Source organism: Scatophagus argus, chromosome 7, assembly GCF_020382885.2.
Source record: "Scatophagus argus isolate fScaArg1 chromosome 7, fScaArg1.pri, whole genome shotgun sequence".
NCBI classification, from domain to species: Eukaryota; Metazoa; Chordata; class Actinopteri; family Scatophagidae; genus Scatophagus; species Scatophagus argus.
In genome coordinates, this window is record NC_058499.1 from 9,843,248 (window position 1) to 9,868,903 (window position 25,656).

The window sequence follows — 25,656 nt, forward strand, 5'->3', positions numbered from 1 at the left end:
ATTTTGGTTCAAGGTAGTCCCAGATTGTTGGTTTGGTTTAGAAATCCCTCTGACTACTGTTTTGTTTATTAGAGAACACATGTCAAGTACCAAATGTGTTAGAATGTGCATTTTCAGTTATAACTGTGGGCAAGATTTCAGCATTTCTCCAGAGACCATTTTGGTCCATTATAAAATTCAATTTCCTGACATATTCTTTTCATATTATTGAGGACTGAGTCTCTCACACCTGTAAGTCCTACTTTTTAAATTGATTTTTTTTTTATTTTTACTTTACTACTTTTCATTCTCTTCAAATCTTACAAGGGTTTCTCACTGATTTATGCTGACCATTTAAAACAAAAACAATACCATTAAAATTTAAATATCAAACAAGTCAAGATGATAATGATGATTCGGTAAAAACTGTTTGGAAAGGTATTTTTAATAAAAGACGGTCACTTATTTAATACAAAAATAGCATTCACAGCACAACAGAAAAAAACATTAAACACAACTGAATTTTACAAAATTCTCTTAAGTTTGACTAAAATTTTTTTTTGATTTATTTATTTTAAAAAAAAGTGTCTTTGTTACACTGTCAGTCACTCATGTTGGTGTGACATCCTCATTCAGTCTTTCCGATGGAAATCCAAACAGTAGGACTTGGGGCCAGACTGGTGGGGGAAAAAGAGGCCACTATAAAAAGCAGTGGTGAGAGTGCTGAACCTGCTGGACACCTCACACAGGAAACTGTTTCCTCACCGCGTCTGCCAGTTGGGGATCAGTCTCAGACAACATGGACTGCAGGTGCTGAAACTGCACGAGAGGAAGAAAGGTGGGGTGGAAACATTATGTTTATTTTCCACAGGAGCTGGAAGTTTAAACCAGTGGACCATCACACGTCTTAACCTGACAAACACTGAAATAAATCCCTTAAGACTTTAGTGAAATGATGGACGACTCCATTTATAGATACAAAAAGACTTAAATCGACTGACTCAAATTATCATGTCAACAGAATTAAGAAGTGAAATGTAAAATATTCCCAGTGAGGCAGACTTTAATTTCTTTTTGTTTGTATGAATTGTTCCCAAATGACATCATCAGCACTTGCTATCATCAGCTGATTTTCTCTGGCTGTGCCTTTCAGCTCCTCGTTTTAATCGTTATTATCCGTCACTTATTCTTGGTAGAATAACATATGATTCTGTCCATCTCTGCAAAGAAGCCAGCAGTTGCTTTTCTCCTAAACCAGGCTTCTTGAACAATGAACACTTTTAATTTAGTCCAAGATTATGATCTATTATGATATATTATGATTTTTGACAATCATTTGTGTGTGCGGCTTATTCAGTGTACGTGATGACAAGTAAAGTCTGACTCATCATGCCTCTCACATTAATATGCTTGATTATACTGAAACCATTTAGGAGAAAGGACTCACTGAAGTCTTAAAGTCGGGAACTAAACTGCCAGCAGCCGCAATTAAAGTCTTCTCTGTAAGGTAACCTTTCTGCACCAAATCTGCTACGGTGTCCTACGAAGAACAAAAACACCAAATTAATAGACATTGGTTACATTTAAGAATCTCAATCAGCAATCTGATTCAATAGAAAAGTTTGCAGTGTGTTTTTTGATTGTTCTTGGCATTACCTTGGGAATATGAATGCAGATGTCAGCGAGAAACTCAGCTGTGATCTCTACTAAAGACTGGAGCTGCTCATCTTTGGTGTCTTCTTTTCCGGTACCATCATGTTTGCCCTCACTGTGGTACTGGATCACTCGCAAAATGGTTCCAATAAGAGGAAGACCTAAAGGCAAAGGACAAGGACATCTGCATGAAACACATCAAATTAATAATAAAAACTGGACACAGTAGAACTACGATAGAGGACGGCCTGATCATTACACGGTTTGAGCTGAAACTGCCATATTTACTTTATCCAATATGGTGTAACTACACATGCTTGACATTAAAAATAAGTTGAGCAATTTACCTTTAACAAACAGCCAAGCCTGCATCACAGAAATCCTCTGATGTCTTTTATAATATCAAAGACACTATGGGCCACACCACAGTGTCTTAATGTTTTATACTGTATCACGTCCACTCTATCTTTTGGGACATCATTTCTTCATCGGCATACTAAACAAAACATTAAAGTTTGAACACAGTTTTCAACCAACAGCAGCACCTCAGAGGAATATTTTGCTTCTACAAATGTTGACAGAACTACCTCTGTTTAAAATGCAAGTGTTTTTGTGTGCATCATGTGCTGTGTGGATATAATTAGATGAAAAGTGTGGCTGCTGTTTATTTGCATTAGAACCTCTGAAGTTCAGTCGCTCAGCCAATGCTTCATCCTCCTCCCCTCTAGATATAGGTACAGACCAATCTCCAAACAAAACACACTTTGGGAGGAGTTTTGTGCCCACGGTTGTGGACCCTTTAACAGACTTACGTTGTTGTAAAGTTCTTGTTTGCTTATACCTTGTTTTGAATGTTGTTTCTGTGTACAAACTGCGAAAACAAATGAATCTGAATGTGCATCCTGAAGAACAACTGAGCTGATGCAAGACTTACTTGTCTCACTTTTGCTGCACCACTGATCTTGGCACCTATAAAGAGCCTGCAGCACAGCAAATGTCAGAACCAAAATGCTTTCCCGTTCTTGCAGGACGACTGGAAGATCATTTGGCTGGCAGAGGTCCTCACACACAACGTCACAAACAAAGTCCCATACTGCTTTGCCGGGTCCATCCGGAGCAGCTACAACATACAATTAAACAGACATGTCAATGGTGATCAAAAACATGTTTGGTTCTGTAATGATGTTCCGGCAGCTGAACTCAACACCGTGTTGGTCACTCTTACCGAAAGTCTGAATGCCCTCATCTATGGTGGTGAGGAGTTGGAGGGCATGAAGGTAAACCTCCAAGCCTTTCGGACTCTCTGATCTGCGAAAGGAATTTAATGCTGTTTAATAGTGAGGGTCAACAAAATCATCAGCACCATGTATTTAGATGGAACTCTGTTGTACTGTACTGGCGATAAATAAAATGAGTTACTTTACAAGACAATGTCAATAATATCAACAAATCCACCAGTGAATTTCATCCACTCAATGTAGATGTATAAAGCAGAAAAACACAGAGGGTATTTCTTCAAGACAAAATATTTTTTCATTAACTTTTGGCCCTAATGCAGCAAAAAAAAGAAAAAAAATGCTAGTAACTACTTAACAAAGATAATTAGTACTTGCAGAGTTGGTGTTTTGAATTATAAAATATCAACATGAAGTCAAAACAAGAACATTTTTAACTTTTCAGTATGTTAACTGTGTAATTGGCTTTCATGTTCACAAATTAGCAGCATTTTATAATCACTAATCTGTGGAAACAGGTTAAATTGGTTACGCTTTAACATCGATATGCCTTCTATTGCTATTGAAATTAAATATCGGAAACCACTACAAACTCTGAAACGTTCTCCAGAATTTCAGTCCCAGATTCCCACCTCAGCTGTTTGGCTGCCTCGAGAAGACATGAGGCCACATTCAGATGGCTTTCACCATCATCCTCCACACCACTCGGCTGAGCTGTGATCCAGCTCTTCATCAGCTCTTCGTCGATGTCAAACAGTTTGTCAACCAGCTCCCCAACCTTCTCAAGCAGGTCAACTGTAAAACACAGTAGGATTACTTATAAGAACCACTTAGGAGTTACAAATAGTTAAAAGGCACCCTGTGGAGTTTTCCTGTAAACAAACAGAAATTATGTTTACATTTAGTGTTAGTCACCAAAAAGACTTTTAACACTGATTTTTATAGCATGTATTAACTCCAGCATTGTTGTCATCCATGTTTACTTGCTTGCAGTCTAATTCCCTATCTTTGCTGGCACACAAGAGCCAGATTGGTGTGTCCTTGTGTACAAGACAAACAACACAAGTACACACACACACACATAGAAAAACAGCTCCAGAGCACCACTAGACATCAGAAACTCCACTGGGAATACTTAAGACAAGTAGCTTACAGGGACTTTGAGTTAACGTAATTAATCTTGGTATGTCAAACAGATATGTAATTTTAATACACTAGTAACACTTCACTCTCATCAAAGCACCGTACTGTTGGTAGAGCTGGACATGATGAAACAGAGGCTGTAGCGCACAGACGTCTGCTGTCGTATTCGCTGAAGCCACAGGGAACAGACATCCTTCTGAGAGACGCAGGTCAGCAGCAGTCTGCAAACATCAACAGAAAAGATGAATACTTCCTCTCTCTGTCTCATATGTCTACGGAAGATGCACACCTCACCTGCTTGTTTCCAGCAGCGTTGGAGGATCTGTGTCTCCAAGAAGGAGCAACAGCACAGCACTGTGGACACGAAGAGTTGCATTACTTACACTGATCAGAGTAGTGTCTTTTTAAAGTCTTTTTAAAAAGAACAATAACAGATTTACCCACCCTAAGTCTTCATTTTGGCTAAGAGTCAGACAAGTGTCAGGAAAACAAGCAATGTTCCCGAGGATTCCCACGCAAATTTCCTAGAGAAGCAAAGAGAAAATTACCCCTCATGAAACTTCCCAGAGGCCTGAAATACAGCATCAAAAATTATGAAGGATTATATTTTGGCAAAGAATGCATAAACTGAAGCATTTCACTCACTGTGAGACGTGGACAACGAGATTTAGCAATCACTCCAAGCAGGATATCTGTAGCTTTGAAGTCCTGCAGGAAACCTGCCACATCCTACACATACACACACACACAGTCGGTAACAGTCATTAGAAAATATGTAAACCTTACCATGAATTAACTACATTAAAAAGAATGTGAAGTATTAAGAATAAATAACCCTTACCTTGTCCATAGCCATATCCCAGACTCTACACAGGTCTTCCTCATCATCATCAGGGAGCTGCATTTGACCTTCAGAGTCCACCTCTGAATGCTCCGCAACCATCTGCAACACACGAGTATTTTTACAAACATGAAGAAATGGTTTGTTTTGGACAGTGTGAAGAAGGTAATCCAGTTAAGATGCTCCTATAATATAAAATTATTATCAGGTAGTGATACTGGCAGCTATTTACACACTCCATCAGCTTTTCCAAACAAGTTCAGATTATTCTTAGTTGCTATTTTCATGCGACAACAGCCTGCCTACATGAATGAGACGAGTTAGGGTGCTGAACAGCCAGTGCTTGCTGTAAACAGTGTCTCCAATGGCGTCCAAAGCTTCCTCTCCATCGGATGTGTCTGGGGGTGGCGATGGGTTACGGTCCATCACAGGGGACTGGATTCCAGTTGGAGACGAGGATCTCACAGTGTCAACTTCCTCGGTACCATCAACTCTACCGTCTGGTGAAGAGGACAAAGGCAACATAGTTTAGCATAAAAAAGTACCACAGATTAAAGTTAGGTGACATAAATACAACCATGAAGTCACACAGACTTGTCAGCAAATTGAGATTTTGCTATGTTGTTTCTATTACGATAGTTAATATTTTAGATTATGTATATCAGATCATCAATAATACCACTTTATGAGAGTATCGCATGTACAGGATTTGGGCATACCTTAATTTGTCACTTTACTATGAAATACACACATCCTAGCACATCGCATTTAAAACAAATGAAGAATAATAGAGCAAACCTGCAATTAATTTCAACTCGATGAAAGCTGATTTGAATGAATGTCATTTTGAAGGCTGTCGTTTGTGAAGGAGGTGAGCGACACACTGGGAGGTATTTATATTCCGTCCACTTCATTTACGTTCATTAATAACAGAAACGCCGTTTAAGCTGGGAGCATCCACAACAATTTAATACTCTCTGACCCTAAGCCTCTGATGGCATCGGTGAATTAACCGTTCAGCTAGCAGATGAAAATGTCGCTTTTAACTACAAGTTGCAGCACAGCTGTCATACTCATAAACAGCAGTTCTCTCATGTCAACTCACCCATGATGACAACTCTAGACAAACGCAGCTAAAGCTAGATGGTAAACAGTGAATGCACTATCATCTTATTCATTCAATTCGTCACAGAGTTTCCAGGCGACATTTCAAGTAGCCTCCATTTACTACTCGGAGGCTAGATGCGCATGCGTGGAAGGTTTACCCGCTGCGAAGGCTTGTTCTGGTGGTCGACAACCTTAAGTGAAATTGAATACCGCCACCTGCAGGACGCAAAGGAGAATGACAGACTTTTTTTAGGCAAATGTGGTACAACCGAGAGGATGGAGAATCGAATGTGGGATACAGTCGGTAAAATGTCAGTGTCATACAGCTGTAAAGTCACAAAACAACAAAACATGGCTTATCATTACAATTGAGTGGGAGTGGTTTGCTTTAAAGCGAGCAACAAAAATATACTGGACAGTACAAAAGGACTACAAATATTTGCTTTTAAAGTAAATTTAGCTAGCCTCCAGTGGCGTTTAGTTCATCTAGTTAGCCCTTTAGTTAGCAAATACAGATAATGGCAGCCAAATGAATTCGTTAGTTCGTTAGCTACTATCCTATAGAACCGTAAGGTGGGCTTTTCACCGAAAAATCTTCAATATTACACAGTAATCTTGAGCATTATACAGATTTTAAAAAATCAACATCATCAATGCTGATCCTCAACTAGTGTTTTGCAAATTCAAAAATGAACAAAGTAAATTTTTTTTATACAGGTAAGTGTTTGTAAAAAATAATATCAGTGACATTGTTGCATTTCTTGCAAGCAGAAATCATATAAGTCTTATATGAACAAGTGGTAGCCCAATAACTTGTACTGAAATGATTCAATTGTTAGTCAAGCCACAGAAAACTTATCCACGACAATTGTGATAACAAATTAATTCTGAAGGTAGTTTTCTTAAAGCAAAAATGTCATCACACTGGTAGTGTTAACAATTCCTCAGAAATGAACACTGATTTTATTCCTTTTTTTCTATGATTGTAAACTGAATCGTTTTTCGGTTTGAAACTGCTGATAGCTCAAAGCAAGACATATTATCTGTTATTACAGTCATAATAGTTACTTTAGCATTAGTATCAGCTGGTAATGATTGCATAACAAATAACAAATTCAAACCTTCCCACAAAGCACACCGAAGCAGACAGCAGTGTTTGCATGTTACACACACAGTGTTGTATTTGCGTATTCCTGTGAATAGAAAAGCTTGCTATGACTGAGGTGTGACATAAAACACTTTTTATTGTATCTGCCTTCCTACTTGTCCTTTTACTACTACTTCTACTACCACTACTACTACTATAATAATAATAATGCAATTGGTTTTGAGTGAGTTACAGAAAAGTTGAATAAAGTAAAAAATACAAAAAAAAAAGAAGAAGAAAGAAATCTCTTGTTGGCTGGATGGAATGGATACAGTTTTCCCAAATATCTTCTCCACAGTTTCTCCTCTTCCCTGATCACACCTTTCCTTCTTCCTTCTCGTTCTCTTCAAATAATTGGAGTCATCTTACTGATGTGGTCCTGTCTATGGGCTACCATAACCTGATCCTCCTAATGATTGATAGTTGCCATAACAAAACCTGTAGAAAAGGTAGGAAGTCATTTTAAATTAAACTTGGCAGTACACCAGCCCAGGTAAAGAGAAACACCACAAATCTTGTTTAAATTTAACATAATTTACCACAATTAAAATGAATGTAACAAAATAGTACAGCGGATAAAAGTTACTTCAGTCTGTGTAATGGGTAATGATGGCAAGGGTGATAAACATTTATATGATGAGCCTACAGTACTCCCTGAATCAACATAGTGTCTGCTGTCATGCAGGAATAACAATATTCCTTCCTCATCGTGCAGCTGTCCCCCTGTGGGAGAGGTCCAAAGCCCTGTTTGCATTTGGAGGGACTTCCACATTTAATCTCTTTTTGCAAACATGCAAATTAGCTTTATCTTTGATTCCAAGGTTTTACCACAGATCAAACAAATGCATAAACAGCTTTTATACGATTGCACACGTGTGATAAAATGTTAAAGAAATACCCACAAGCTGGAGTCATTGATAATCTCCTAAGCAGAAAAACTGCTTTGCACAAGTACAAGCCTGCAAGAATCTGGTTGCCAGTAACATTTGGTTATTACTTTGGTGTTGAATTACTTGTTTTCCAAACTTGGAATATTGATTTTTCAGTCTCTATCGGAGTCAATCAGCTGGGAGGGTTTAATCACGTAGGCACTATAGCCACAATACGAGCCTATTATCATAACTTTGCCTGGGAGTAGGAAAGTTTGTGGCTTGATGTGATGCCAAGCCTCATAATGTGATGCTGCAGATAGAGGAATTACAGCAATCAAGGATGTAATACAGTGAGTTCAGTCCCACATCCTGTGCTACTCACGACACAGATGCAATTTAGATAATGCAGTGTCCTCCCTTACCACTAACAACAAATATTAACTTTAAGCTGTATAATTACATTATTTTTTAAATGTAAGTTTCATTATTGATTGAGCAACTATCAAACACACGCAACAAAAGAGCTTAACTTTATTGTCCTAATATCTTTTCAAATGGTATAACATAAATGGAAATTCATCTCTTGCGATTACACACCATTGACAATGGTACACAATACTTGAAACTTTGATTAGGGAACAAAAATTCTCACCTCTATTATTCTCTGTAGATTCTTCTTTCATCATCATCCTATTCTACATCCTAAAGGTTTGGATACAAGATACAAGACACAAGACTGTCAAGATTTGTCACACACACAATCACAATCACACACACAGTCATACACGGATTACTGGTTTGAAATCTTACTGATTTCAACCCCATATAGGTTTGAATTGGAGTAACACAATTTATTTCTACAGCTACAGTTCTTTTCATATTTAAACAATTAATTTTTCAGTGCTGTAATGTGGTACATTCATCTCAAGTAATTTGTAATATCTCTTCGACCAGTCTTCAATCTCAAACCAAATCTTGTTAATTTAACAACAGTTCCGGAGAGCTTATATCATTGAAACTATAATCCTGCCGTGTAGTTTTCTTATATATTATTCACATTTATGAACTTTATTTCCCATATAATAGATTCTATGCATTAATCTGTGTAACTCAAAATTTGTATTAGCTGCAATATCTACTATTAAACTCTAATGTAAAAGCATATTTCTGAAAGATTCCATAAACTGCAGTTAATATTAGAGCATCTAGTAAACATTAGTAATAATAACACAGAAACTGCTTTATGATTGGACTTGCATGATAATGGAAAAAAAACGACAATGCAATATCCTTTTTTCTGCAATATATATTATGATATGGAAAATTGGTGCTAAAATGATATATGGTGCAGCTGAGTAAATGTTAAGATTGTTATTATTAATTCCCTGTTAACAAGCAACATTACATATGTATTTAATTCTTGTAGGCTGATGATCCCATATCTATCAAATGTAAAGCAAATGGCAAATATGGTGATGCCGGCTTTGATTAAACTTGTATTAGCATGGCACCTTCAAGAAATGCTCACTCTGAGACACTGATTTCATCCAGATGCAACTAGGGGAGACCCCTGTCCAGTTTTACTGTTGTCCATTTATCCAGTAATAAAAATTCTTAAAGTGCAAACACATTTGTTCAGTTGAGAGATATGAGGATGTCAGAGGATAGGAGGACAATTGTGTTGGGCTTGTGAAAGGCGTCAGACAACCATTCAGCACATGTTTGCCATGTCTTGGCCATAAAAGTTTTTTAAAACTTTTCCTCTCAGAAAGAGGGTGGAGCAAAAAAAAAGTGCCATCTCAATATAAAGGGCCATCAAGTGTGGTCTGGCTATTACCTGCTTTGTTAACAGCAAGCCCATAGTGGCAACAATGAGGTGGGAATGTGTGTGGTTGTCTTTTCTTGCTTTGTCTGTTGCCAGTGTCATCGATGTCCAAGCCAGACTGGGTAAGACTGAAATAGTTTTGGATACTGTGAGCCACTTTAAAAGACTATCTGAATGAATTTTTCTGCTTTATTTCTGCATACAAATGTATAATGTACAGCACTGCCTCAAATATCACTCAATTTAACTGTTTTTGGCACTTATTCCCCAGTTCACAACCATGTCAGCAGCATCTGCAGCACATGGGGCAGAGAGCACTTCAAGACATTTGATGGTGATATATACCAGTTCCCTGGCATGTGTGAATACAACTTGGTATCAGACTGCCACGAGTCCTACCAGGAGTTCTCAGTGCACATGAAGAAGACGGAGAATGATGGAAACCCCACAGTGGGTTACGTGGTGATCACCATCGCTGACCTGTCATTCAAACTCACTAAGAATCTGGTCACTGTCAACAGCCTCCCGTGAGTAGAAAAGCCATAGTTGTATTTTTCTTTTATGATATTGTGCAGAGTATTGTGCATTATAATAAAAATAAATAAATAACACTCCCTCTTTTACAGTATCAAAATGCCATACTACAATGCAGGGGTACAAGTGGAAAAAAATGCCATTTACATCAAGCTCCAGTCTAAAGTTGGCATCACTGTCATGTGGAACCGAGATGATGCAGTCACGGTAAAAGTTTATATTTTCTTTATCTTTGGTACTCCATATCTGCTAAAAACAGATTGTTGTATGATGCACCATGCGGAAAATATATCTATATCTCCTTAAAATCTTGTGTATGAGGCTCTTACAATAGACTTTGTAATGCACAGAAAATTTTGTGCTCCTCTCCCTTTTTTAGTTTTCCCTTTTTTAAAAAAGATATTTTTTAGAAAAGAAGGAATAGTCTCATGGAATCAATAAAGTACACACTTCTCTTTCAGTCAATCTCCTTTCTTGCTTGAATTTTAATTCAACTACATTTGCTCAAACTATGATCGTATCAAATCACGATACATTAATTTTTAACTTTTTTAAAAAGTTGTTGCAAACTCTTGCTGTGTTGTAGGTTGAACTGGATCACGACTATTTTAACCGTACTTGTGGACTTTGTGGAGACTACAATGGTGTCTCTGTCTACAATGAGTTCATTCATTATGGTACATAATGGTTATTCACTTTATGCAGTAATGTATTTCAACAATCATATGCTGTTACATTTTACACTATAATTATCATATGAAATGCAGATCGCAAAATTAGCCCCATTGAGTTTGGCAACAAACATAAAATTCATCGTCCAAATGAGGATTGTGAGGACCCCTATGAAGAGGAAGATGAATCACGTGAGGCTCGGTCTGTGCCGGATTCATGCAAGGAGTTTGTGAGTGTTTTTATTATTACCTATTACTAGGGATAGTAATATTTGGTGATATGGCCCAAACATTTGTATTTCCAATGGAGTAACTTTGTCGTTATTACTCTTTTTTCCATTTTAGCAAACCATCTGTGACCAGAGGCTGCGTTCAGAGTCCTGGAGCTCCTGCACTGAACTGGTTAACCCTGAGTCTTATATTGAGGCCTGTGTGCAGGACATGTGTAGCTGCGACAACAGCACAAGCGATTTCTGTCTCTGCAGGACACTGTCTGAGTTCTCTCGACAGTGTTCTCACGCTGGAGGGCACCCTCCCAACTGGAGGACACCTCAGTTCTGTGGTAATATTTTGTGTTTTGTCGTCAGCTATATCTTTTATATGGCACTGAACTCAGCCAAGTGAAAAACAACTAATTTTAATAGTTTTAAATGTAAGTTTAAAAGGTACTTTGTGCCAAGCATATTACATGAATGAATTAAATGAATTAAAATTACAAAAAATCAGCTGTTGTTGTACTCAAATGAGTTACTTCTATACAGATATACTACTGAATAATTCATGTAAATATACATTTATCTTCGGTCATTTCTATGGCACCATATCTTCACAGCAATACAATGCCCATTCAACATGGTTTATGAAGAGACTGGCTCCCCATGCATGGAAACATGTACACATCTAGACACAGGTTCACTGTGTGAGGACCACAAACTGGACGGCTGCTTCTGTCCTCCTGGTTAGTGCTGTTCACATGTGCATACTATAATTAATGTTACCCATTATTTAGACTTAATAACCTTCTTCTTCTAGTCTGTCAGTGTTCATGTTCATATCACATATGTCCACTTCAGGGACTGTGCTTGATGATATTTCCAAGAGAGGGTGCATCAATCAGTCTGAATGTCAGTGCAAACATGACAAAATCTATAACCCTGGTGAGGTTTATCGACAGGACACAGAGGAATGGTATGTCAAATATTTTTCATAATATCAACATAATATTTTGTCCAGTCTCAACTGTTTTTTGTGTACGTTAACTTAAATTATTTTGGTTGCTTCAGTACATGTTTTGAGGGTAAATGGTATTGTGAGAGTCTTGAAACACCGGCTACATGCGCAGTTGAAGAGGGGTCACATGTAACTACCTTTGATGGGAAAACATACACCTTCCACGGAGACTGTTACTACACCCTAGCCAAAGTGGACAGCAGGGTGAGCGAATGAGTTGTACTTTTTAAAAAATTAAATATAAATGTCAAAATTATATTATATATATTATTATAACTATATATATATATATATATTACTTATTTAATTGTTCTCACACTATTTATGTTTCAGGATGATGCAAGTCCAAAGTTTACAATCCAGGTTCAGTTGGTGCCATGTGCAAATCAGAAGTTTGACACTTGTCTTAAAACCCTTAAAATCATTCTGAACAATGACAAAAACAATGTGAGTGAAAGCCAGTAAAGAAGACTGTAATCATCAATCAGTTCAATATATATGCAATATGCATCAATATAGTGATCAATTCTGTTTTTATCCAGGTATTAATGTTCACTTCTGAAGGCACAGTAAAGCAAAATATGCAGACCATCGGTTTGCCATATCAGTCAGGTTGGTTAGAAAACTCTGAATGAAGCATCTTGTTGTCATCTTTCTTTTAAACTATGACATCAGCAAATGATCTGATGGTTTTTTGTATTGTTCTTTATTCAAAGGTGGCATCAACATATTCCACGCTTCATCTTTTCACATCCTGCTGCAGACCACTTTTGGGTTGCAAATTCAGATCCAGCATGTGCCTGTCATGCAAGTGTATGTCAGTCTAGAGCAGAGCTACAGAACAAAGACACGTGGTAAGTTTCCATTTGTCTTCACATGAAGCGCTGGCATCATCTAAACATATTCCAGAATATGGCACATTCACAATAAATTATTAATTGTGGTTTGCTTGAAGATGACAGCAGTAATGTTGATTTTTTAGTGTACTATGAAATAATATTTAATATACATGGTTGTTGCAAATGAAACCACACCAACATGTTAGGGATGATGCCAGACAAAAGGTGAGTCCTTAAAGCAGAAACACACACACTGACACAGTTTGTCAATAAACAGAAAACACTTAGGCCAGAGACCCATACAAAAACGTCTGGTCCAGAAAAATGCTGAGAGAACAAAGGGTGCTGTGGGAAAAAAATCACTGGGAGGAAGCCAATGAGGAGCTCAAGGAAGTAATTGGGGAGGCTGGACGTGTTACAACTTATGGACCAAGGCAGAGGAAAAAAGAATTCTAAAGAGTACAAAAATTATCAAAAAAAAAAAAAAGTCTTCTCAAGGAGTAGGCCTGCAGCATCTTTACTACAAAAGTGAGAGCATGATCTGGTGGAGATGGAGAGGAAAAGCCAGCTTCTTATACTGCAGATGAGGGGTGGAGTTGATTGGAAATTGAACCGAGTGGTGTTGAACAGATGGACACAATATTTATTCTATTGTAATTCTATATTAAATTATATGTATATTCTATAATATATTATAATATATAATATAAAGGTATACAAGCTTATGTTAATAATTCTTGTTCACTTCAGTAATTACTCCTCTAAAGAACATGTCCATGGCTCCATCTTCTTTCTCCAAACCCTGAATGCTTCCAAATAACAAAGCAAAATACATGCAGATTAATACATAAGTAAATGAAATAGGTGGTAGAGTGGATATGGCTTGCATCAACACTGAGAATTTGTTTAATTATAATTCACATCTTCTATTTTCCTCTTTCTGTTTTTCTGTATTTAAGTGTTGATATAATACTAAGTTAATTATAAAATGTTTGGTTTCTTCAGGTTTATGTGGGAACTTCAATATGGCCCTGTCTGATGACATGAAGTCTCCTCAGGGGATTGTTGAGGGAACGCCAGCAACTTTTTGTAACTCCTGGAAAGTTAACCCCACGTGTGGAGACAGAGAGGAAAGACTTGATGACCCCTGTTCCCTCAGTGTGGAAAATGGTAAAAAAGCACTGACTGAATATTCTACTGTTCATCGACTGTTTTATTTGTTTGTTTGTGTACTTAGATTCTCAGCTTTAAAGGCATAATATGTAGAATATTTCTGATGAATTTGAAGTTCATCTGCAGTCAAGAAAGAGATTTTATGCTATTATTTATTAGTTTAACAGCTATTGCATTATAAAGCAGAAATAAACACACCTACACCTCTGCACAGCCCTCTGGATTTGATGTGAATTAAGTAAAAGTCCTTTCCTTAGTGCCTCTGCTCAGCCTGCCTGCCTGCCTGTGTGGAGCTCGCAAATACCCACATCTTGTTAAGACAGACAGAGATATGGAGACAGTGAACTTGGTGATCACATTTTTATAAGATCCTCACCTTGGACCGTGCTGCATGCCCAGACACATCCTAATACACCAAAGTACTAAAAGATAAGGAAATATAGGCAGAGGGCAGGGAAAATGCTGTGAATGGCATGTTTAACTGGACAGTGCAACACATTGCATATTTCTGCCTTACATTAAAAAATGACAAATTATTGTTCATCCAATCTTAGAGAATTATGCCAGACATTGGTGTGCCTTGCTACTAAATCCAAACAGCACTTTTGGACAGTGTCACTCAGTGGTGGATCCTGAGATGTACCACAAGGTAAAGCAAAGCCTTCCAGTGTGTCTTTCATTTCATTGCATTTTGATAGCACTGTAATTTTTAAAAAGTGTTTCCTGCCTTCTGCAGCGATGTACCTATGCCAGCTGTAATTGTGAGAAGAGCGAGGCCTGCCTGTGTGCTGTATTGTCCTCCTACGCACGGGCTTGTGCATCAAAAGGAGTGTTCTTGACAGGCTGGAGAGAGAACGTGTGTGGTAAGGATTATGATGAATGTGATGACCATCTTCCCTTTCATTGATTAGTCATAAAGATATTAAGTCATTGTCATATTGTACACAAAACAGATAAATACTCAAAGAGCTGCCCAGCATCTCAGACCTTCTCATACAAGCATCAGAGATGCCAGCTGACTTGCAAGTCGCTGGGCTCCACACAGCAGAGTTGCAGCTCTGACTTCCTGCCTGTGGATGGCTGCTCCTGCTCTGAGGGTTCCTACCTGAATGAAAATGGAGTCTGTGTCCCCATGGCCAAATGTTCCTGCTACCATAACGAAGTCTACATTAAGGCAGGAAAGTCTATCAGCATCAAAGACGACCACTGGTGAGTCAGTTGTTCCCAACTTGGGACTGGACTTCAATTCAGTTATCTTAAACAAAGGATTTAGCATGAATATAATAACTGCAGTACATAAAATTGACAGGAACTCTAATTTTTATTTTGTTGTCGCATGTATCTTGAATTTCCCTTGGGATCAATAAAGTATCTATCTATCTATCTGTCTGTCTATCTATCTATCTATCCATCTTTGGTGTCTTTCTTTAGCGTGTGCACCAATGGAGATCTTCATTGCCATTCTTGGAGATTCCGCTCATCAAGTAAGCTTTTATTTATTTGTTTGTTTGTTTGTGTTTTGTTTCTGTACTGTACCACAACAGAAGCAATTGGTTGATACATTGTATATTAAATCAGTCTCTAATTCTGTTACAGCCTGTCCCATTCCAAAAGAATACTTCAACTGCTCCACTGCAAGCACAGGGGAACTTGGAGTGCAATGTGCTCGAACATGTTTAAATCTGGACAACGATGATTGTGTGAGCTATTTATCAGCCATGTTTCAAATAAGTGGATCTAATATTTATTTTCTGAATTTAATTTAACTGATGTAGTACTGTGTATAGTTACAGTCCATAAAGTAGATTTGAGAGAGTTTAAACAGTAACTTCTAATACTACCAGTAATGTTTTCTCATTTTCCATCACTGTGATCTTTCTATCATCCCAGGACTCCACCGAGTGTGAATCTGGCTGTCAGTGTCCAAACGGCCTTCTTGATGATGGCAAAGGTTCCTGTGTGACAGAGAATGACTGTCCATGCAAGCATGATGGGTACCTTTATGCCCCTGGAGCACAAATCCCCAACGAATGCAACACCTGGTATGACCTAGTTTTTAATCAGATACATATATAGCATTGTGAACAAACAGAATAAATCACATTTGCCTGCAGGTTTTACCTGATTGCAGTATTCAAAACATTTTGTATTTTTAATTTAGTCATGTTTTCTTCTACATCTAGTACCTGCAAAAGTGGAAAATGGAAGTGCACACACAAGAAATGCCCAGGAACTTGCATTATTTATGGGAGTGGTCACTACAATACATTTGATAAGAAAACATATGGGTTTCAAGGAGATTGCGCCTTTGTTGCTGTCAAGGTAAACAATGCATGCCAAAACCATCCACATTACAGGCGGCAACCAAAATAACTCTCTCATTTACTTCTCCTTATATATTGGACACTGAGCAGTTTACATTGGTGAGCAGTAAAATGAGATGCCCATGCTCACTTATGATTGTTTTGCATCATTACTGACAATTGTCAAATGGTGCAACTGTAATTTTTGCACCTATAAAATATGCTGCAAATATGTGAGATGAACCATTTTCATGTTGATTACACTAATTAAGGCAAGCAGAAGAAGTTTCATACTGAAAAAATACTTAACTTAATACGCAACTATTTTTTTCTGGATCCTTAGACTTTAACACAGGTCAGTTTGACCCGTTACATAACAGGAGGGTTAAGATGACTGAAAAATGCAGAGAACAATATCAATTGCACTTTTATTTTATGTTCTAGCTTTTCTTTAACAATCGTAAAGTATTGTGGACTAAGGGCCAAGCTGAAGTTTGATTTAATTTAAGTGGTCACTGTCTGCTATGAAGCAAATATGTAAATTGTTTAATGAATCTCTCTCTCTTTTAAGAACAAATGTGGCAATAAAACAGTACAGGACAACTTTGGAGTCATCACGGAAAATGTACCATGTGGATCTACCGGCACAACTTGCTCTAAAACTGTCAGAATCCAACTAGGGGTAAGACCTCATACCAACAAGTATTCTGTGACTAAAATATTGGACAAAAAATTAAACAAATGAATGTCATACATCAAGCTACAGTTTCTGTAATACAATTAAAGCAACTGAAATCTTCTTAACATTACAGCGAAAGGAAATCAAACTATCAAAGGGTAAATATGAAGAGCAGGACCTGGTAAATGGCACTCTGATTCAGTACGAAATAAGGGAAGTTGGCATGTATCTGGTGATAGAATCAGCCATTGGTCTGGCAGTGATTTGGGATCGCAAAACTGCTGTTCGCATACTCCTGGAACCAGAGCACAGCGTGAGTCAAAGTGACTGATGATGATCGAAATTTCTTACAGGACAATTTAGGGCTTTGAGTTGAGTTTTGATATCCTGCATCATCTGTCATCTGTAGTTTATGTCCTTGCCAGTCTTTGCCAATCAACTATAAAAACTTTGGGCAATCAATGCTATTGATGTACATTATATTAACATCACAGAAAAAGTCCTTGAGGGGCTCATTACAGCAATCATAACATATGGAGAAAATAGAATACAACACAATAAAAGTGTATTAATGCCCAGAAAATGCTTGTTCCAGTGCAGAAGAGTATTGATGCTGAATGATGCCCTCATGTAAAACAAGTGCCTGACTCCTTTTGTCTAACTGTACAGGGAGAGGTATGTGGTCTGTGTGGCAACTTTGATGGTGATGGACAGAACGACTTCACCACCAAGGGTCAGCTAGTAGTGAGCAATGTATTAGAATTTGCAAACAGCTGGAAAGTGTCAAGCGGCTGCCCAGATTTGGAAACAAATGTTGATCCTTGTGGAGCAAGACCCCATCGACATCACTGGGCGAAACTGATGTGCAGCATTATAACTGGAGAGACTTTCAAAGCCTGCCACAATACGGTAATAACATTTTTTTTCTTATTTGTCATAGTTCCATAGTTGAAAACATTACACACCTTTTATTAAATCCGTCATGAATTTTGATAACAGGTTGATTCCCGTCCATTTTATGAAAATTGTGTGAAAGACTCATGTGCCTGCGACTCTGGAGGAGACTGTGAGTGTTTCTGCACAGCAGTTGCAGCTTATGCTCAGGCTTGTAATGAGGCTGGTGTCTGTGTTGCATGGAGAACTCCGGACATATGTCGTAAGTTAACATCAATTTTACCCTCATATTAAACCTCAAGCTTTCTCAGCCTTTTCTGGCCAAGATGCTGCTTTTAGATCCCCACATTAGAGATTCAGAAATTAAACGAGGTGCATGATATATAGATGAATATGGTTTCTTTTTTCATAAACAGGACATGTAATATTGAGCCTTGTTTTTATTTTCAATTATATAATTAATGTATAATACATAATTCCTTTAGCTCAGTTTGTATTTAAATTAAGTGTAATTAATGTTATAAACTGGATCTATGATAGTTTTCTGTCATTTGGAGTGAGTGAGAATTTTAATTGACATCAGTATATAGCATTTATATTTGTGTTCTCTTTCATTTTATACAGATATCAGTTTACTTATTTGAATCAACATTCCCTGTATTTAAACATAACATACTTTGCATCTTTTCCTGCTAGCTGTCTTTTGTGATTACCACAACAACCCAGGTGAATGCAACTGGCACTACAGCCCTTGTCACACACCCTGCTATAAGACCTGTTTAAATCCACAAGGAAATTGTAGCAACCCTATACCCAACTTGGAAGGTAAGAAGTTAACTCACAATGCCTCACCTTACCTCTGAATAATGTACCAGTTAAAATCTTGAATGTTGAATTGAGCTAGTTTGGCTTACTTTATGCACAAAATGAAAAACATTATTCAAAGACCAACTTTGGTGTCAAAGAATCTCTATGATGATGTTTTTGCTGTGATTGTTGCAGGGTGTTACCCATTATGCCCGCCAGATAAGCCCATATTTGATGAGGTTACCAAGGAGTGTGTGGAGGAATGTGCCGGCACGACAACTTTACCCCCGTCTTCCACAACCACAGAATTAACAACAACAACAACGGAATCCACTACTTCAACTGAGAAGCCAACTACACCTACAACCGAAAAAACAACCACAATTACCAAGTCTACAGCACCACCAACTGAATCCACTACTTCAACTGAGAGGCCAACTACAACTACAACAAAAGGACCAATCACAACCACAACTGAAGCACCAACCACAACCACAACATCTACAAAACCACCAACTGAATCCACTACTTCAACTGAGAGGCCAACTACAACTACAACCACAAAGTCGACAACCACACCGACTGAATCCCCAACTACAGTCACTATAACTCCTGCCTCTACAACGTGTGTTCCAGCATGTGAGTGGTCAGACTGGTATGATGTGCACAACCCACAAGAAGATAAAAGTGACTGGGAAACCTATAAGAACATCACAAATAGTGGGCTAGAAATATGTGACAATCCCTGGGAAATTGACTGCAGAGCCACAGTTAATCCTGACATCAACTTCAGTGACTTTGTGAATGAAACTGGCCAAGTTGTTACTTGTGATGTGGAATATGGTTTAATATGTAGACAAAAGGACCAGACCACTCGTCCATGGAAGTGCTTCAACTATAAGATCAGAGTATGCTGCCCAGTATGTTTACAACAGTCTACAACACCACCAACTGAATCCACTACTCCAACTGAGAGGCCAACTACAACTACAACTACAACTGAAGCACCAACCACAACCACAACATCTACAAAACCACCAACCGAATCCACTACTCCAACTGAGAAGCCAACTACACCTACAACCGAAAAAACAACCACAACTACCAAGTCGACAGCACCACCAACTGAACCCACTACTCCAACTGAGAAGCCAACTACACCTACAACCGAAAAAACAACCACAACTACCAAGTCGACAGCACCACCAACTGAACCCACTACTCCAACTGAGAGGCCAACTACAACTAAAGGACCAACCACAACCACAACTGAAGCACCAACCACAACCACAACATCTACAAAACCACCAATTGAACCCACTACTCCAACTGAGAAGCCAACTACACCTACAACTGAAAAAACAACCACAACTACCAAGTCGACAGCACCACCAACTGAACCCACTACTTCAACTGAGAAGCCAACTACACCTACAACCGAGTCAACAACCACAACTACCAAGTCGACAGCACCACCAACTGAACCCACTACTTCAACTGAGAAGCCAACTGCAACTACAACTAAAGGACCAACCGCAACCACAACTGAAGCACCAACCACAACTACAACATCTACAAAACCACCAACTGAATCCACTACTCCAACTGAGAAGCCAACTACACCTACAACCGAAAAAACAACCACAACTACCAAGTCGACAGCACCACCAACTGAACCCACTACTTCAACTGAGAAGCCAACTACAACTGAAGCACCAACCACAACCACATCTACAAAACCACCAACCGAATCCACTACTCCAACTGAGAAGCCAACTACACCTACAACCGAAAAAAACAACCACAACTACCAAGTCGACAGCACCACCAACTGAACCCACTACTCCAACTGAGAGGCCAACTACAACTAAAGGACCAACCACAACTGAAGCACCAACCACAACCACAACATCTACAAAACCACCAATTGAACCCACTACTCCAACTGAGAAGCCAACTACACCTACAACTGAAAAAACAACCACAACTACCAAGTCGACAGCACCACCAACTGAACCCACTACTTCAACTGAGAAGCCAACTGCAACTACAACTAAAGGACCAACCGCAACCACAACTGAAGCACCAACCACAACCACAACATCTACAAAACCACCAACTGAATCCACTACTCCAACTGAGAAGCCAGCTACACCTACAACCGAAAAAACAACCACAACTACCAAGTCGACAGCACCACCAACTGAACCCACTTCTTCAACTGAGAAGCCAACTGCAACTACAACTAAAGGACCAACCGCAACCACAACTGAAGCACCAACCACAACTACAACATCTACAAAACCACCAACTGAACCCACTACTCCAACTGAGAAGCCAACTACACCTACAACCGAAAAAACAACCACAACTACCAAGTCGACAGCACCACCAACTGAACCCACTACTCCAACTGAGAGGCCAACTACAACTAAAGGACCAACCACAACTGAAGCACCAACCACAACCACAACATCTACAAAACCACCAATTGAACCCACTACTCCAACTGAGAAGCCAACTACACCTACAACTGAAAAAACAACCACAACTCCCAAGTCGACAGCACCACCAACTGAACCCACTACTTCAACTGAGAAGCCAACTGCAACTACAACTAAAGGACCAACCGCAACCACAACTGAAGCACCAACCACAACTACAACATCTACAAAACCACCAACTGAATCCACTACTCCAACTGAGAAGCCAGCTACACCTACAACCGAAAAAACAACCACAACTACCAAGTCGACAGCACCACCAACTGAACCCACTTCTTCAACTGAGAAGCCAACTGCAACTACAACTAAAGGACCAACCCCAACCACAACTGAAGCACCAACCACAACTACAACATCTACAAAACCACCAACTGAACCCACTACTCCAACTGAGAAGCCAACTACACCTACAACTGAAAAAACAACCACAACTACCAAGTCGACAGCACCACCAACTGAACCCACTACTTCAACTGAGAAGCCAACTACAGCTGAAGCACCAACCACAACCACATCTACAAAACCACCAACCGAATCCACTACTCCAACTGAGAAGCCAACTACACCTACAACCGAAAAAACAACCACAACTACCAAGTCTACAGCACCATCAACTGAACCCACTACTCCAACTGAGAGGCCAACTACAACTAAAGGACCAACCACAACCACAACTGAAGCACCAACCACAACCACAACATCTACAAAACCACCAATTGAACCCACTACTCCAACTGAGAAGCCAACTACACCTACAACTGAAAAAACAACCACAACTATCAAGTCGACAGCACCACCAACTGAACCCACTACTTCAACTGAGAAGCCAACTACAACTGAAGCACCAACCACAACCACATCTACAAAACCACCAACCGAATCCACTACTCCAACTGAGAAGCCAACTACACCTACAACCGAAAAAACAACCACAACTACCAAGTCGACAGCACCACCAACTGAACCCACTACTTCAACTGAGAAGCCAACTACAACTGAAGCACCAACCACAACCACATTATCTACAAAACCACCAATCGAACCCACTACTCCAACTGAGAAGCCAACTACACCTACAACTGAAAAAACAACCACAACTACCAAGTCGACAGCACCACCAACTGAACCCAGTACTTCAACTGAGAAGCCAACTACAACTGAAGCACCAACCACAACCACATCTACAAAACCACCAACCGAATCCACTACTCCAACTGAGAAGCCAACTACACCTACAACCGAAAAAACAACCACAACTACCAAGTCGACAGCACCACCAACTGAACCCACTACTTCCACTGAGAAGCCAACTACAACTGAAGCACCAACCACAACCACATTATCTACAAAACCACCAATCGAATCCACTACTCCAACTGAGACGCCAACTACAACTGAAAAAACAACCACAACTACCAAGTCTACAGCACCACCAACTGAACCCACTACTCCAACTGAGAGGCCAACTACAACTACAACCACAAAGTCTACAACCACACAGACTGAATCCCCAACTACAGTCACTATAACTCCTGCCTCTACAACATGTTTTCCACCATGTGAGTGGTCAGACTGGTATGATGTGCACAACCCACGAGAAGATAAATGTGACTGGGAAACCTATGAGAACATCACAAATAGTGGGCTAGAAATATGTGACAATCCCTTGCAAATTGACTGCAGATCCACAGATAATCCTGACATGAACTTCAGTCACTTTGTGGAACAAACTAAGCAAGTTGTTTATTGTGATGTTGAATATGGTTTAATATGTAGACAACAGGACCAGACCAGTCGTCCATTTAAGTGTTTCAACTATAAGATCAGAGTATGTTGCCCAGGATGTCGACCCTCAGTTTCTTCTACTGCACCTCCTACCACTAAAACTGAAACACCAATCATAACCACAAAATCTACAACACCACCAACTGAACCTATGACTACAACAAAAGAACCAACCATAACCACAAGGTCTACAACACCACCAACTGAACCCACTACTCCAACTGAGAAGCCAACTACAACTGAAGCACCAACCACAACCACAACATCTACAATACCACCAACTGAACCTACTACTCCAACTGCGAAGCCAACTACACCTACAACTGAAAAAACAACCACAACTACAAAGTCGACAGCACCACCAACTGAACCCACTACTTCAACTGAGAAGCCAACTACAGCTGAAGCACCAACCACAACCACAACATCTACAAAACCACCAACCGAATCCACTACTCCAACTGAGAAGCCAACTACAACTGAAAAAACAACCACAACTACCAAGTCAACAGCACCACCAACTGAACCCACTACTTCAACTGAGAAGCCAACTGCAACTACAACTAAAGGACCAACCACAACCACAACTGAAACACCAACCACAACCACAACATCTACAAAACCACCAATTGAACCCACTACTCCAACTGAGAAGCCAACTACACCTACAACCGAAAAAACAACCACAACTACCAAGTCGACAGCACCACCAACTGAACCCACTACTTCAACTGAGAAGCCAACTACAACTGAAGCACCAACCACAACCACATCTACAAAACCACCAACCGAATCCACTACTCCAACTGAGAAGCCAACTACACCTACAACTGAAAAAACAACCACAACTACCAAGTCGACAGCACCACCAACTGAACCCACTACTCCAACTGAGAAGCCAACTACAACTGAAGCACCCACCACAACCACAACATCTACAATACCACCAACTGAACCCACTACTCCAACTGAGAAGCCAACTACACCTACAACTGAAAAAACAACCACAACTACAAAGTCGACAGCACCACCAACTGAACCCACTACTTCAACTGAGAAGCCAACTACAGCTGAAGCACCAACCACAACCACAACATCTACAAAACCACCAACCGAATCCACTACTCCAACTGAGAAGCCAACTACACCTACAACTGAAAAAACAACCACAACTACCAAGTCGACAGCACCACCAACTGAACCCACTACTCCAACTGAGAAGCCAACTACAACTAAAGGACCAACCACAACCACAACCGAAGCACCAACCACAACTACAACATCTACAAAACCACCAACTGAACCCACTACTCCAACTGAGAGGCCAACTACAACTAAAGGACCAATCACAACCACAACTGAAGCACCAACCACAACTACAACATCTACAAAACCACCAACTGGACCCACTACTCCAACTGAGAAGCCAACTACACCTACAACTGAAAAAACAACCACAACTACCAAGTCGACAGCACCACCAACTGAACCCACTACTTCAACTGAGAAGCCAACTACAACTGAAGCACCAACCACAACTACAACATCTACAAAACCACCAACTGAACCCACTACTCCAACTGAGAAGCCAACTACACCTACAACCGAAAAAACAACCACAACTACCAAGTCGACAGCACCACCAACTGAACCCACGACTTCAACTGAGAAGCCAACTGCAACTACAACTAAAGGACCAACTGCAACCACAACTGAAGCACCAACCACAACTACAACATCTACAAAACCACCAACTGAACCCACTACTCCAACTGAGAAGCCAACTACACCTACAACTGAAAAAACAACCACAACTACCAAGTCGACAGCACCACCAACTGAACCCACTACTTCAACTGAGAAGCCAACTACAGCTGAAGCACCAACCACAACCACATCTACAAAACCACCAACCGAATCCACTACTCCAACTGAGAAGCCAACTACACCTACAACCGAAAAAACAACCACAACTACCAAGTCGACAGCACCATCAACTGAACCCTCTACTCCAACTGAGAGGCCAACTACAACTAAAGGACCAACCACAACCACAACTGAAGCACCAACCACAACCACAACATCTACAAAACCACCAATTGAACCCACTACTCCAACTGAGAAGCCAACTACACCTACAACTGAAAAAACAACCACAACTACCAAGTCAACAGCACCACCAACTGAACCCACTACTTCAACTGAGAAGCCAACTACAATTGAAGCACCAACCACAACCACATCTACAAAACCACCAACCGAACCCACTACTCCAACTGAGAAGCCAACTACACCTACAACCGAAAAAACAACCACAACTACCAAGTCGACAGCACCACCAACTGAACCCACTACTTCAACTGAGAAGCCAACTGCAACTACAACTAAAGGACCAACCGCAACCACAACTGAAGCACCAACCACAACTACAACAT

At 39.6% G+C, this 25,656-nt stretch overlaps 2 protein-coding genes across 3 annotated transcripts; one reads left to right on the forward strand and one right to left on the reverse strand.

The window, feature by feature from the left end:
* Positions 1–406: 406 nt before the first annotated feature.
* Positions 407–6,132, reverse strand: saal1 (serum amyloid A-like 1). 2 transcript variants are annotated; one of them, XM_046395175.1, is made up of 14 exons: positions 5,957–6,132; positions 5,158–5,351; positions 4,852–4,953; positions 4,656–4,739; positions 4,455–4,534; positions 4,305–4,364; positions 4,116–4,231; positions 3,500–3,662; positions 2,858–2,940; positions 2,567–2,752; positions 1,636–1,793; positions 1,427–1,519; positions 745–798; positions 407–678 (listed from the first exon to the last, which is right to left on the reverse strand). In XM_046395175.1, the coding sequence occupies exons 1-14, from the start codon at positions 5,958–5,960 to the stop codon at positions 589–591; spliced, it is 1,467 nt and encodes a 488-aa protein (XP_046251131.1). In that variant the 5' UTR covers positions 5,961–6,132; the 3' UTR covers positions 407–588. The 2 variants fall into 2 exon arrangements, with proteins under 2 accessions (XP_046251131.1, XP_046251132.1); XM_046395176.1 differs by having other exon boundaries at positions 407–656; positions 5,957–6,131.
* A 3,697-nt stretch (positions 6,133–9,829) lies between these two features.
* Positions 9,830–25,400, forward strand: muc2.1 (mucin 2.1; the record flags this gene model as incomplete). Its single annotated transcript, XM_046393981.1, has 28 exons — positions 9,830–9,924; positions 10,074–10,329; positions 10,429–10,543; positions 10,923–11,013; positions 11,104–11,237; positions 11,353–11,569; positions 11,840–11,965; positions 12,081–12,195; positions 12,291–12,441; positions 12,571–12,684; positions 12,780–12,849; positions 12,954–13,091; positions 14,082–14,246; positions 14,804–14,898; positions 14,986–15,112; positions 15,203–15,458; positions 15,681–15,733; positions 15,846–15,949; positions 16,140–16,291; positions 16,433–16,571; positions 17,124–17,234; positions 17,365–17,544; positions 17,901–18,140; positions 18,231–18,387; positions 18,822–18,950; positions 19,128–19,323; positions 24,545–24,604; positions 24,743–25,400. Coding segments are annotated over exons 1-28 (4,425 nt in total), but the record flags the coding sequence as incomplete, so codon positions are not given.
* Between the last annotated feature and the right edge of the window lie 256 nt (positions 25,401–25,656).

Coding starts and splice junctions, on each gene's coding strand:
- saal1 (XM_046395175.1), bottom strand. Junction 4,365..4,454: donor AGCCAAAATGAAGACTTAGG/GTGGGTAAATCT, acceptor TCGTGTCCACAG/TGCTGTGCTGTTGCTCCTTC. Junction 2,941..3,499: donor GAGGCAGCCAAACAGCTGAG/GTGGGAATCTGG, acceptor TTCCTTTCGCAG/ATCAGAGAGTCCGAAAGGCT.